The 11,241-nt window shown below is 49.8% G+C and overlaps 1 protein-coding gene and 1 long non-coding RNA gene across 2 annotated transcripts; one reads left to right on the forward strand and one right to left on the reverse strand.

Moving 5' to 3' along the window:
* Nucleotides 1-283: 283 nt before the first annotated feature.
* On the reverse strand, nucleotides 284-3,639 carry LOC136750168 (uncharacterized). Its single transcript, XM_066704985.1, has 6 exons — nucleotides 3,552-3,639; nucleotides 2,893-3,132; nucleotides 2,449-2,694; nucleotides 1,949-2,083; nucleotides 1,409-1,549; nucleotides 284-1,273 (listed from the first exon to the last, which is right to left on the reverse strand). Exons 1-6 carry the CDS (start codon nucleotides 3,576-3,578, stop codon nucleotides 1,151-1,153), a joined length of 912 nt encoding a protein of 303 aa, XP_066561082.1. The 5' UTR covers nucleotides 3,579-3,639; the 3' UTR covers nucleotides 284-1,150.
* LOC136750169 (uncharacterized) lies at nucleotides 2,530-4,320 on the forward strand. The gene is made up of 2 exons (XR_010816835.1): nucleotides 2,530-2,637; nucleotides 3,627-4,320. It is a non-coding gene; the product is annotated as an uncharacterized LOC136750169 (long non-coding RNA).
* The last annotated feature ends 6,921 nt before the right edge of the window (nucleotides 4,321-11,241 follow it).

The raw sequence follows: 11,241 nt of genomic DNA on the forward strand, positions 1-11,241 counted from the left end.
AATGTATGGATTTCAAGTCTCATGTTTTGAGGGACGTGCGATTGGCTGCTGACTGCAGGAAAGTCCACCAGAGCTGCAGTCGGGTCCAGACCCTGGAGAGGACCCCGAGCCGCAGAGGAGCTTCCCTGAGACGCTTTCTGACAGTTTGTGCAGAAGCTCTTTGGTTGTGTCAACCCCCAGTGTCATCAGCTTCTTTAGATTTCTATTAATTATAAAATGTTTCTTCAACCTGAACATGGAGAATACATACAAAGTACAAGACAGTAAACAGAAGACATGCATATATTGTCAATTGTAATTGTTTATTTTAGAATCTAGACTCGTTTACACTGAAGAGGCCGGCCCTGGGCAGCCTCAAATTTAGTCCTGCTTCTTCCCTGACCCAGTTCACATTTGAGGATTTAGGAGGCCTAAGTGCGTTCACATCTGCAGCTCAAAAGAAGACATAAACTAAATGCATTTTCAGTTCCCTGGAAAAACTACCTTTTCTCTAGACTGCACTTTTCTCTGGATAAAGAACATCTTGATCGCTTCCTTTCAGATCCGTTGTGGTGGCGTACAGAGCCAGAATGATCACAATTGTGTTACTGTCCACACTAACTGTATATCCTTACAGACAGTGGCGATCGAGTACTTCGGGCGCCTTCAATTTTACCTTATCCTCCATTCGAATTATAAACATTTCTGCATCGTCCCAGTAGATGAAAAAAAACAATAGAAAGTTTACCAGCTACACAATTTATGTTTTCTTTCTCCTACCAACTATGATTGAACTCTGAACTACCTTAGTGTGACAGCACTATGCAATTTCAGGTGCAGATGCAGTGTGATTGTGAACAGCAGGACTAAATCTGAGGGGGTCAGGGCCGGCCTAGTAAGTGTGAACGAGGTCTTTGATGACGTTTGATCAGGGCACCAATCAGTTCAATTGAAATATGAATCAGGGCAGCAGTGGACTCTATAGCCTCCAGTGCACTCCAGTACACTAGTCCAGATCACGCTCTCTCGTCCCTCGCCCTGAACAGGTGGGAGACGAAGTCTCGGACCCGCTTCCACTGGGAGGGTTTTGTGGTCGGGGCTGGTGTCTCCGCAGGATCTGTCCCCCTTCCCCCAGCAATAACTGATGGGACGTCCGCAGACTCCTCTCCTATCAGTTCCTGGTCCCTCGTCTCCGGAAAATCACACTGCACACACTGGAGAGGATGGTACGGGCGCGCTTCCATATGGAGGGGGTTGTGGCCGGGGCCGCTGCTCCTGGCTGTGTGGCCGGGTCCTGTGTGCAGACAGGGCAGAGTCTCTCAGTACGAACGCCACAGAGCAGAGGAAGAGGATCATAATCCATCCATTGGCTCAATCAGTGTGTCCTTGTTTATGCAGCTCCAGGGCTGGACTGCTCCACTGTACGTACCACAGCGGGTGCTGCATGCAGGCTGGCGGGCGACACAACCAGGCAGGCGGGCGTCACATCCAGGCAGGCGGGCGTCACATCCAGGCCGGCGGGAATCTGCTCCTCATCCTCCATGGTGTTGTGTAGTAACGTGTACCTGACCTGAGAGAGAGAGAGGGGAGTTAATCCAGTACAGCAGAGACACTCTGACTGACCGGACACTGCAGTACATGAACACCGCATAGAGAGAGAGAGAGAGAGAGAGAGAGAGAGAGAGAGAGAGAGAGAGAGAGAGAGAGAGAGAGAGCACTGGATGCCCAATACAGAGGCCCCTACCATAGGGGTTAGTTAGTTCAGTTTGATTCATAATAATTAAAAAGTAAATGTTTATGTATACTACGATTGTATTTATTCTGTAATACACTTTATAAAACATTGTGATTCATTTATTGTTTCCCATATATATATATGTCATGTTTAATTGCTGTAATTGCTGGATATCTGTCAGTCACGACAATAAAGCAGCTTAAATATGAGAGAGGGACAGACAGTACAATGTACCTCTGTGTGGGTCTTCCTTCTCCAGCCTGGCACCGTGAGCGCCTCTCTGGCCCGGTGCAGAAACGTCTTCTTGAGGATGACCTCGGTGCCCGAGATATAGAATTGCCTCCAGGCATTGTCCCACTCCGGATCCACCTGCATGTGGGTTCACACTTATTAGCACGGAGCTGTGTAGTAGTCCTTGCAGCGCATCAAGTCGTATTTGGAAATCGGTTCGCATTGCGGTTGCGCACAAGCAGCGAAAACCTGCGCAAACCTCAGCAACACGCAGATAAGAGCCACTGACTCTGTGAAGCGACTTCAGAGACTTTTTCTCTAAGATGGGGTTTTTGCCAGAGACTGGCAGCTACAGACAGCAAACTCCACTGTAATGAGATCTCAGTGACTGAGGCAGCGCACACGGCGCATGCTCAGTGTCAGCCTCTCAATCTGTGCTCGTACAAGCGAGCTGCCCGGGCTGCCGGAGGAGGAGCTTCACTCGGGCCGAAGTGCAGTCTCACCTCGGAGGGGATGGGAAGCGTCGCGGCCACTTTCTCCAGGGCCAAGTTCCTGATGGGGACCTCAAGAGAGCCCTCACAGGCCGGGCAGCGGCGCAGCTTCGGCCGACACTGCTGGCAGATCAGATGCCCGGCCTGGCACTGCACGATCGGCGGCATCACGAAGTGGAAACAGGCCGGACACTCCAGCAGGTCCGTCACTTCCGCCGCCTGGGCCGACAGGGCAGCGGCGGCTGAAACGCTGCAGCGCTAATGCAATGCAGGAAAAACACATCAGTCATTAGTGAAGGAAACGGAGCACAAATAGCGCCACATCCAAGCAGCTGTTTTTCCACAATAAATCAACAGGAGTCAGAAAGCGCAGAGCAACATCCACGAGTAAGACAGAGACAGAGCGATGTTTTCCGGATGACGAAGCTGCAATCAGAGGCTGAAGCCCGGACTCACCTCCTCACAAGGCAGGCCGAGCACCGCAGCCAGCTTGTCCATGGCCAGGTTGCGGGCGCTGCTCTTCAGGCGGCTCCAGCAGCCCGGGCAGCGGCGCAGCTTAGGCCGGCACTGGCGGCAGATCAGGTGCCCGGCCCGGCACTGCAGGATGGGCGGCTGCACGAAGCCGCCGCACTCCGCGCAGGAGAACAAGTCCGCGACGGGCAGGGCGGCAGAGGCGCTGCGTAGCGTAGCGTAGTACTGCAACAGCAACAAACACCGCACACACATGAGTATCATCGTCATCATCATCATCATCATCATTTCTTGGCAGACGCGCTTATCCAGGGCGACTTACAACATAAGTGCAAAACAAAGTGCACAAATACAGTTAAGTAAAAGGCATCAGTCAACACAAATTCAAAATAATACCGTTTTCAAATTGCAATGTCCAATGTACACAGGTGAGTGCAGTAAGTGAGGTCCTACATCCTGGACGGTAACAGTGCTGCGGAGATGTAGCTCACAGTCAAGGGCTCCGGGAAAGGGAGCAAGGAGGAACCGTATCGAAACACAAGAAGCATAATAAAACTGCAGCGCCATCTAGCGGGGATAAAAGCACTAATACACCCAGCACTTCATTAGCAACACAGCGACACACCAGTGAAGGACAAACTCACAGCTTTCTCTCTTTTTCTGTAATTCATGGATGAACCAGAGGATGGCAGTCTTTACGCTTCTTCCTTCGTCCGCAGGTTTAATCCGAATGAGCAATAGAGTCTTCAGCGCGCTATAAGCCGGTTCACCATGGAGATACCATTGTGACGTTGCCTGCACACAACAGAGGGGCGTGGATAACTACACAGGACGTTGTCGGCAGCTCGAGGTCATGACCCCTGGCCTTGGCCACGCCCATCTTTTACCCTTGGGCAAAGGTAATGGAGGCCATCGATCTTTAAATATCTGCTTACAGATCATTATAATGTCCATACAACTATTTACAGGCTGACCAGTCGCCCCAGTCCTGTCCAGCAGGGTCCTGTTCCCTGCAGGGGGCGCTCTCCCCATGCCTCTGTCCCGTTATGCAAATACCGGTAGAAGCCCCTCTGTGCAGCTGTGTGGCCAGGAGACAGAGAGGACACTGCACTGACAATGGCTTCTGCCAGCATTTTCATATATATATATCGGTTTGTTCTTGGATCCATTCATTTTGTTTTCTATGTCTTTTGGTTAAGAATAATTACATAATTGAAAGAGTGTACATGTTAAAATGGCATTTATAATATTCCTAATAATAATGTATTAACTTATAGCGCCTTGTCAAAACCAAAAGAGTCAATTGCAACGAACTGAAAGCAGCGCACTAACTGGTGATGATGATTGGTATCCCTGTGTGTATTCTCTCTTTATATTTTACCTGAACTGTATCAAATATATAAACTGAAATGCAGCATTTTCTTGTGTCTAGCTTATTTCATCCTTTTGGAAGGATATTAATGTTTAATAAGACTATTACCCCATTTCCACATTGATACAAGACCACACAATAACATTTCAGTTACATTTTTAAAATTGATTGAATTACTTTTAAAATACAAGTATATTTGATACCTAGCTTCAAAGACATTGGGAATACCCATCCACTCCTTTAACACAGACTTTCTCAAGCTGCGGTTCGCAGACCCCTGGGGGCCCTTAGAGACTTCCTAGGGGGTCCTCAAAATAATCTGCAAATAATTTACAATTGATAGTGTTTTTTGTTTTTAATTATTAATGTTTATTGTCTTTTTAAATATGCTTTCTCACGATTATTGACTCGAAAACTCAGAATCAGTATGGCATACCGTGACATAACAAAAGAAAGACAGCCATTACCTAATGGGAAGAGCCTTCTGACCTGCCAATCATTGAAAACATGTACCAAAGCTGCCCAATAGGGGCCCTGCTGTCAGGAGAGACCTGCCCCCGGCGTCTGTGAAAAGTCTCATCCTGACACATCTCCCTGCCATTTCTTCATCAGGAAGGTCGTCTGGCCGAGCGACCCCTGAAAAGTAATGGCTGTCTTTCTTTTTCAGGGAACCGGGGTTATGATAATAACCTTTCATTCCCTTTCAAATCAAAGACAGCCATTACCTAATGGGAAGACTATACCAGAGCTGTCGCGAGTCCTTACACCTGACTAAGCCTAAACCCATAATGACAAGGATAGCAGAACCTCACGGCACCTGAGGGCTAGCAGTTTGCAGTACCTGAGTGCCTAAGCCTGGGCGCAGCCGGTCTGCCACGTTGAGGCGGTAGAACCTTGCGAAGGTCTGTTGACCAGACCAGGCCACAGCATCGCACAGTTCTTGCAGGGTGGCACTGTGAAAAAGAGCCCACAATGTGACTTGTCCCCTCGTTGAGTGCCCTGAGATGTGTTCAGGCATGGGAACATTAGCAGTCTTGTAGGTGAGCCGGATCGCGTCTGCCACCCAATGCGCCAGTCGCTGTTTTAAAACAGCCCACCCTCTGGTGGTGGAACCATAGCAGACAAACAGCTGGTCGGATTTGCGGCTCTGCGCAGTCCTCCGCATATAGCACCCCAAAGCCCGGACAGGGCAGAGTGTGTGTAGTCTGTGGTCCTCATCTGATTCATGTGGAGGTGGATGGAAAGACTCCAGGACGTCCTGAGAGTGACTCTGTTGTGGCTTCCCGAGAAGATCAGACAGGCTTTATCCACAGACAAGGCTTGAATTTCACTAATTCTCCTTGCCGACGTTATCGCTACAAGGAAGGCTACCTTAAGCGAGAGGAAGTGGAGCTCTGTTGTGGAGATGGCCTCAAAGGGAGCACCGCTCATTCCTTTCAGCACTAATTCCAAATCCCAGGCTGGAATTGTGTCCTTTATCAGTGGTCTCAAGCGTTTTGCCCCTTTCAGAAACTGGATCACCAGGACATGCATTCCTGGGGAGACATTGTCAATTTTATCGTCAATTTTATGCCGATATGGCAGCCAGATAAACTTTCAATGTAGATACAGATTTCCCATCTTCAAGCAGCTGTTGCATGAAGCACAGGATTGCTGATATGGGACATGACATGGGATCCACATGCCTCTCTATAAACCAGTTCTGAAAAACTGACACACTTGTAAGTATATTTGGCCCTGGTGGAGGGCAGCATTTCCAGGCAGCCCTAGAGACATCAGAAGATGCCTTTCAGGGGCCAAACCCACAACTGCAGCTGTGCTGGGTTGGGGTGCCACAACAGTCCCTCTGCTTGAGTCAGTAAGTCCCATTAAAGCGGAAGCTGCCATAGGTCCACGCTGATCATCTGTGCCATCGTTGCGAACCACAATTGTCTCGGTCATCGGGGGACAATCAGGAGAACTTGAGCTCCTTCCTGATGAATCCTCTCCAGTGTCAGTGGAAGAAGTGGCAGTGGGGGGAAGGCATACAGCAGTTCCTGTGGCCATGGGTTAGCAAAGGCATCCACACTCAGGGGGGCGCCTCCCGTCTCCAGGGAGAACCACAGAGGACAGTGAGTTGTTGCCTGTGTAGCAAAAAGGTCGACCCAAGCTCATCCCAGCCTCTCCCAGATCTGTTCTACCACCTGAGGATTCAGTCTCCACTCTGAGCTGTCCGGACCTCCTCTGGAGAGGACGTCCGCCGCTGTATTGCCCATATGGAGCAGAGATTGTCTTGCGCCCACAGGAGAAGTCTGGACGACACACGATGTAGTCTGGGGGAGCATAAACCCCCCTGGTAGTTGATGTAGGCCACCACTGACGTGTTGTCCATCCGGACCAGGACATGTTTGTCTGTCAGACCATGGCGGAAGTGGTGCAGCACCAGCCGCACCACTTGTAGCTCCTGTACATTGATGTGTGCGGCTGCCCACACTCCTTGGACTCCCTTCCCATTCCAGACAGCGCCCCAGCCTGTTCCGGAGGTGTCCATGGTGATGACTTCCCATCTGTGTGGACATCTGAGGTGGGGGGTGAGGCGCAGGTTGTTGCGGTTTTTCCACCAGGACAGTGCCCTGCAGCACGCTGTGGTCACCGTAAGTAGGTAGTGTTTGTGTCTCGCTGGGTGTAGCTTGTGGGCATTTACCTAGCATTGCAATGGGGGCATGTGCATCAGGCCCAGATGGAGAATATTCGGGGTAGCCGCCATCAGCCCCAACAGTTTTTGAAATTTCACCAGCTGGAGAGTCAATGCATTTCTGAATGATGCCAGGCACTTCTCCAACGACTCGAGTCTGTCTCTGGACAGGTAGGTAAGGAGTCCTGGGTGCAGGCTTGCCATAGGTCAAATCCGGTCAGTCTGTTGGATGGTGGGGTTGGCGATGGCGGCCACGTCCCTTCAGGGATGCTCGTGCGGCTTCGCAGGGGGCTGCTGGGCATCTGTTTTGCCCCTAGGCTTCCAGCCGGAGAGTCTGTTCTTTCCCCTCACCAGCAGCTGGCCCCTGCGGCGCTGCTCAGGCTGTGAGCCACTGGGCTGTTGCGGTCTAGCTTGAGGCCTCCCCTGCCTTGGCCACGGTCTGTTGGGTTGCTGATGTCCCCATAGACAGTGTTGTGGTGGCCGTCTAGTCTGTTGGAGGTCAGCATATTTGGATTTGACCGCTCAATGGAGAGGTCCACCGACTCTCCAAATGTCTGGACGGGGTGAGATAGCTGCGAGAGATCTCCCCATAGCCTTCGCTCCCTCTCACAGCAAATCTGTCATTTAAGCGTTAACAAGCTCCATCTCCTCCACATCTGCCATAGATTGACGCTCCCTCATGCATCCCGTCAGGTGTCCCATGTACAAGATGAGGCTACCCTGCGCATTATTGGCTCGGACCACTGATGTTTCCACAGCATATGCCTTCTTCAGCATCACGTCCGTCGTCCTGCACTGTTTATTAGGGCAGAGCAGCTCCTTGCCCAAAACAGCACTCACTTGGACCAGCCTGGACACCAGGCCCCGATTGGTGGGAAAGATCCCAGTCCCTTTTGTTCCGCCGCCACCGTTGCATAGAAGTTGCAGGGGCCGACTCCGGCTGGTTCCATGTGGACTGTACGATATCCATACAGTCGTCAAGCAAGGGGAGAGTTTCCACGGGCTTCGCGGTCTTCTCCCTGACTAATCAGTTTTTGGGAACCTTTTCTTGGGTGCACCATGGGATGTCCACCGCCGTAGCCGCCTGCCTCATCAGGGCCTTGAACGCCACGCTCGGCCCTTGAAACTGTTCCGACACTGAGCTCACTTGGTCTCCTCCGCAAAGGAAAGTGCATCCGAGATATCAGAATGAGAAGCCACATGAGATAGCATCTCTTCCGGTGGTGGTGGTAGTCGGGGTGGCAGCTGGGGAAGATGGGGGGCTTCCTCTCCAGTCCAAAGACGGGCCACCACCATGTTCAGTATTTGTTGTTGAGAGTCCAGCCTGTCCGCTAGCACCCCATATGTTTTGATTAGATATGCAATCCCTTCTGTCTCTTGTCTCCTGCGGCGCAGAGGGGTTCACAGAGCCAATCGGGAGCAGGAGCAGCTCACCCTCGGGGATCTGTGTCTAGGAGAGCGTGTTCTCCTCTCAGGGGAGCATCTGTGAGGAGGTGGAGATGGGGAGGCCAACCGCACTCTTGATGAAGAGGCACAAGATGAGGATGAGCGTCTCCACCCTGGAGAAGCGCTCTCTACGGACCCTCGCAGAGCAGAGCCCACAGAGGAGTGGTGGGGGAGCGGAGCTTCTGCTGCAACAGCTAGCAGACGGGGAGTTTCTAGCCCTCCTACTGCGTGTTGCCTCTGTAAAAGCCGCACAATGTATACGTGTCCATTGTCCGAGGGCACCTTGCCCTGGCATCCGGAACAGCGATGGAAAGCCCCTTTTGGCTTCATGCCTGTGAGAAGATCCATCTCTAGATCGTCCACGTCCAGACCCTCCAAGTATAGCAACAGCTCTTGTGATAGAAGCACTCCACCAAACTCCTCCGCTCTGATACTGTCCCCCTCGATGATGAAGTTGAGGTTTTCGACGTCGAGGTCCAAGAGGTCGACACGGACGTCCATGGGTCGAGAGCGAGTCAACGTGAGTTTGTCAAGAGGTCGATAGTTGAGGAATCGATGAGGTTGGTCGATGTTATCAGAAGGGTCGAAGGAATTGCCGAGGTCGATCGATCTCTAGAGAAGGGTCAAGGGATCGATAAGGTTTGTCGATGTTGACAGAAGGGTCGAGGGATCAATGAGGTTGGACGATGTCGACAGCGGTTGAGGATTCGATGAGGTTGATCAATGTTGACAGCAGGGTCAAGGGATCAACAAGGTTGATTCATGTCGAGCAGCAGGGACAAGGGATCAGTGGGGTTGGTCGATGTCGACAAAAGGTCGAGGGATTGATGAGCTCGGTGTGTCGAGTGCCTTTTTTCCGTGTGTGGAGTGGGTTAAAATCCGCCGACAGAGGTCGAGATCCCAGGATAGAGTGGGCAGTACAACCACGGGGAGACTGTTCCTTGGAGTAGTCTCCTTCTCTACCCTCTCCTACGACACTCGAATCTGTAAAAAAGAATATAAATGGTACAGAAGGTAAAATCCTGCAGTAGAGCTCAGAGGAGGGAACGGAGCTGGCTCCAAGCGAGACTCCTAATGTACACTTACCTCCGAGAGAAAACACAAGAGAAGAATACAAAGGAAAAGACCGTAGTCTGAGCTCCAAAGAGAAAAGGTAATAAAGAATAATCAAAGGATATAATCTGATGAGGAACCTAACTCCGAAGAGTAGGGGAGTGCACTTCTCTTTAGGATCATAAGCGAAACCGTCAGCACATTCACTGGCAAGTGAAAGAAGAAATGGCAGGGAGCTGTGTCAGGAGGAGACTTTTCACAGATGCCGGGGGGTAGGTCTCTCCTGACAGCAGGGCCCCTATTGGGCAGCTTTGGTACATGTTTTCCATGATTGGCAGGTCAGAAGGCTCTTCCCATTAGGTAATGGCTGTCTTTCGATTTGTAAGGGAACCCACCTGCAGCCACTGATTCTGTAACATTCCCCCATGTTTTCCCGTTTGGCACCACTTGAGGTCACCATTCACACACTGCTTACCTTTTCTACTCAACTACTCTATCATCACTTTGCCCCACACATCTGTTTCTAGTTTCACCTGCTCTTTACGCCACTATATATTCCGCTCTGCTCCCACAAGTCTTCCCAATTTTTTGTTTACGTCCTGTAGCAATCCTAAGCCTGGTTACTAGACTGAGCTCTGTTCACTGACCTTTGCTTGTTTCTACGACCCTGTCTTCTAGGATTTCCCAGTATATTTTGTTTGCTTGATCGCCTGACCCCTGCCTGTCTTCTGACCACGCCTTTTGCCAGACTTCCTATGTTATTATTATTATTTGTTCTTGATTGCCGGCCCTAGACCCTTTGTTTGTAAGATGCTGCTTGATCTCCGCACCTGGGTCTTGTACCCCATCTGAAGCTGTAGGTGACAGATTCTAATGATTAAATGTCTCTAACACTGCTATAAAGGGATGGTTATACTGGTTATACTGGTAAGTAACCTTTTCTGAGATCTTTGTTTGAATTCTATGTAAAATATTTCTTAAGCTAAATGATTCATTTGTGAAAATGGCAGAACTTGTACAGATTTTTTTTAAGTATTGTATTTTAAAAACATTTCAATCAGCTGAGTATGTGTGAGAAAATGTGAACATTGTTTGCAGCTTAAAAAATGCAGCAAGAAAGAGCCTTCACACCTCATTGCCAGCAGGGGGCACCATTGACCAGTACTGTACATAGAACTGCAGACTCACATGAAGGCTCCAAAATAGTCATGCGCAGAAGCACTTTCCACAGTACTGAACACATTTGTCACATTTTAGTGTGTTTGTGTGTTTAATAAGGAAATGCACCCATTCACACGCACACTCATTGTGTATTTTTTGTCCTATATATATTTTATTGCTTTCATTTCTGGGTTATTGTAATTTGTGCATTCCTGTGGGTGCCTAGATAACAGTATACTTGAAGACAAGTATAGTACAAAAAAAATACATAAAACAGTTTGTTTTTAATTTTGTTTAACATACCAGGTAAAGTCTAAATAAGAGAATCCACACATGGCCTTTCCCCTTGTGGAGTGTGCCGAGATGTGCTCTGGTGGTATGTGGTATGGGAATCTGCATTTTCATGGGTGAGATGGATCACATCTGCCAACCAGTGAGCCAGTTGTTTAGTCACAGCACGCCCTCTGGTGGTAGACCCATAGCAGACCAAAAGTTGATCAGAACGGAAAGGTGTGCAGTCCTCTCCATATAACACATCAAAGCCCTGACTGGACATAGTGTGTGTAGTCTACAGTCCTCATCCAATTAATGTGGAATGGCTCCAGGACAATAGGTTGATTTGATATGG

The sequence above is a fragment of the Amia ocellicauda genome, chromosome 5 (genome assembly GCF_036373705.1).
Source record: "Amia ocellicauda isolate fAmiCal2 chromosome 5, fAmiCal2.hap1, whole genome shotgun sequence".
Taxonomy (NCBI): domain Eukaryota; kingdom Metazoa; phylum Chordata; class Actinopteri; order Amiiformes; family Amiidae; genus Amia; species Amia ocellicauda.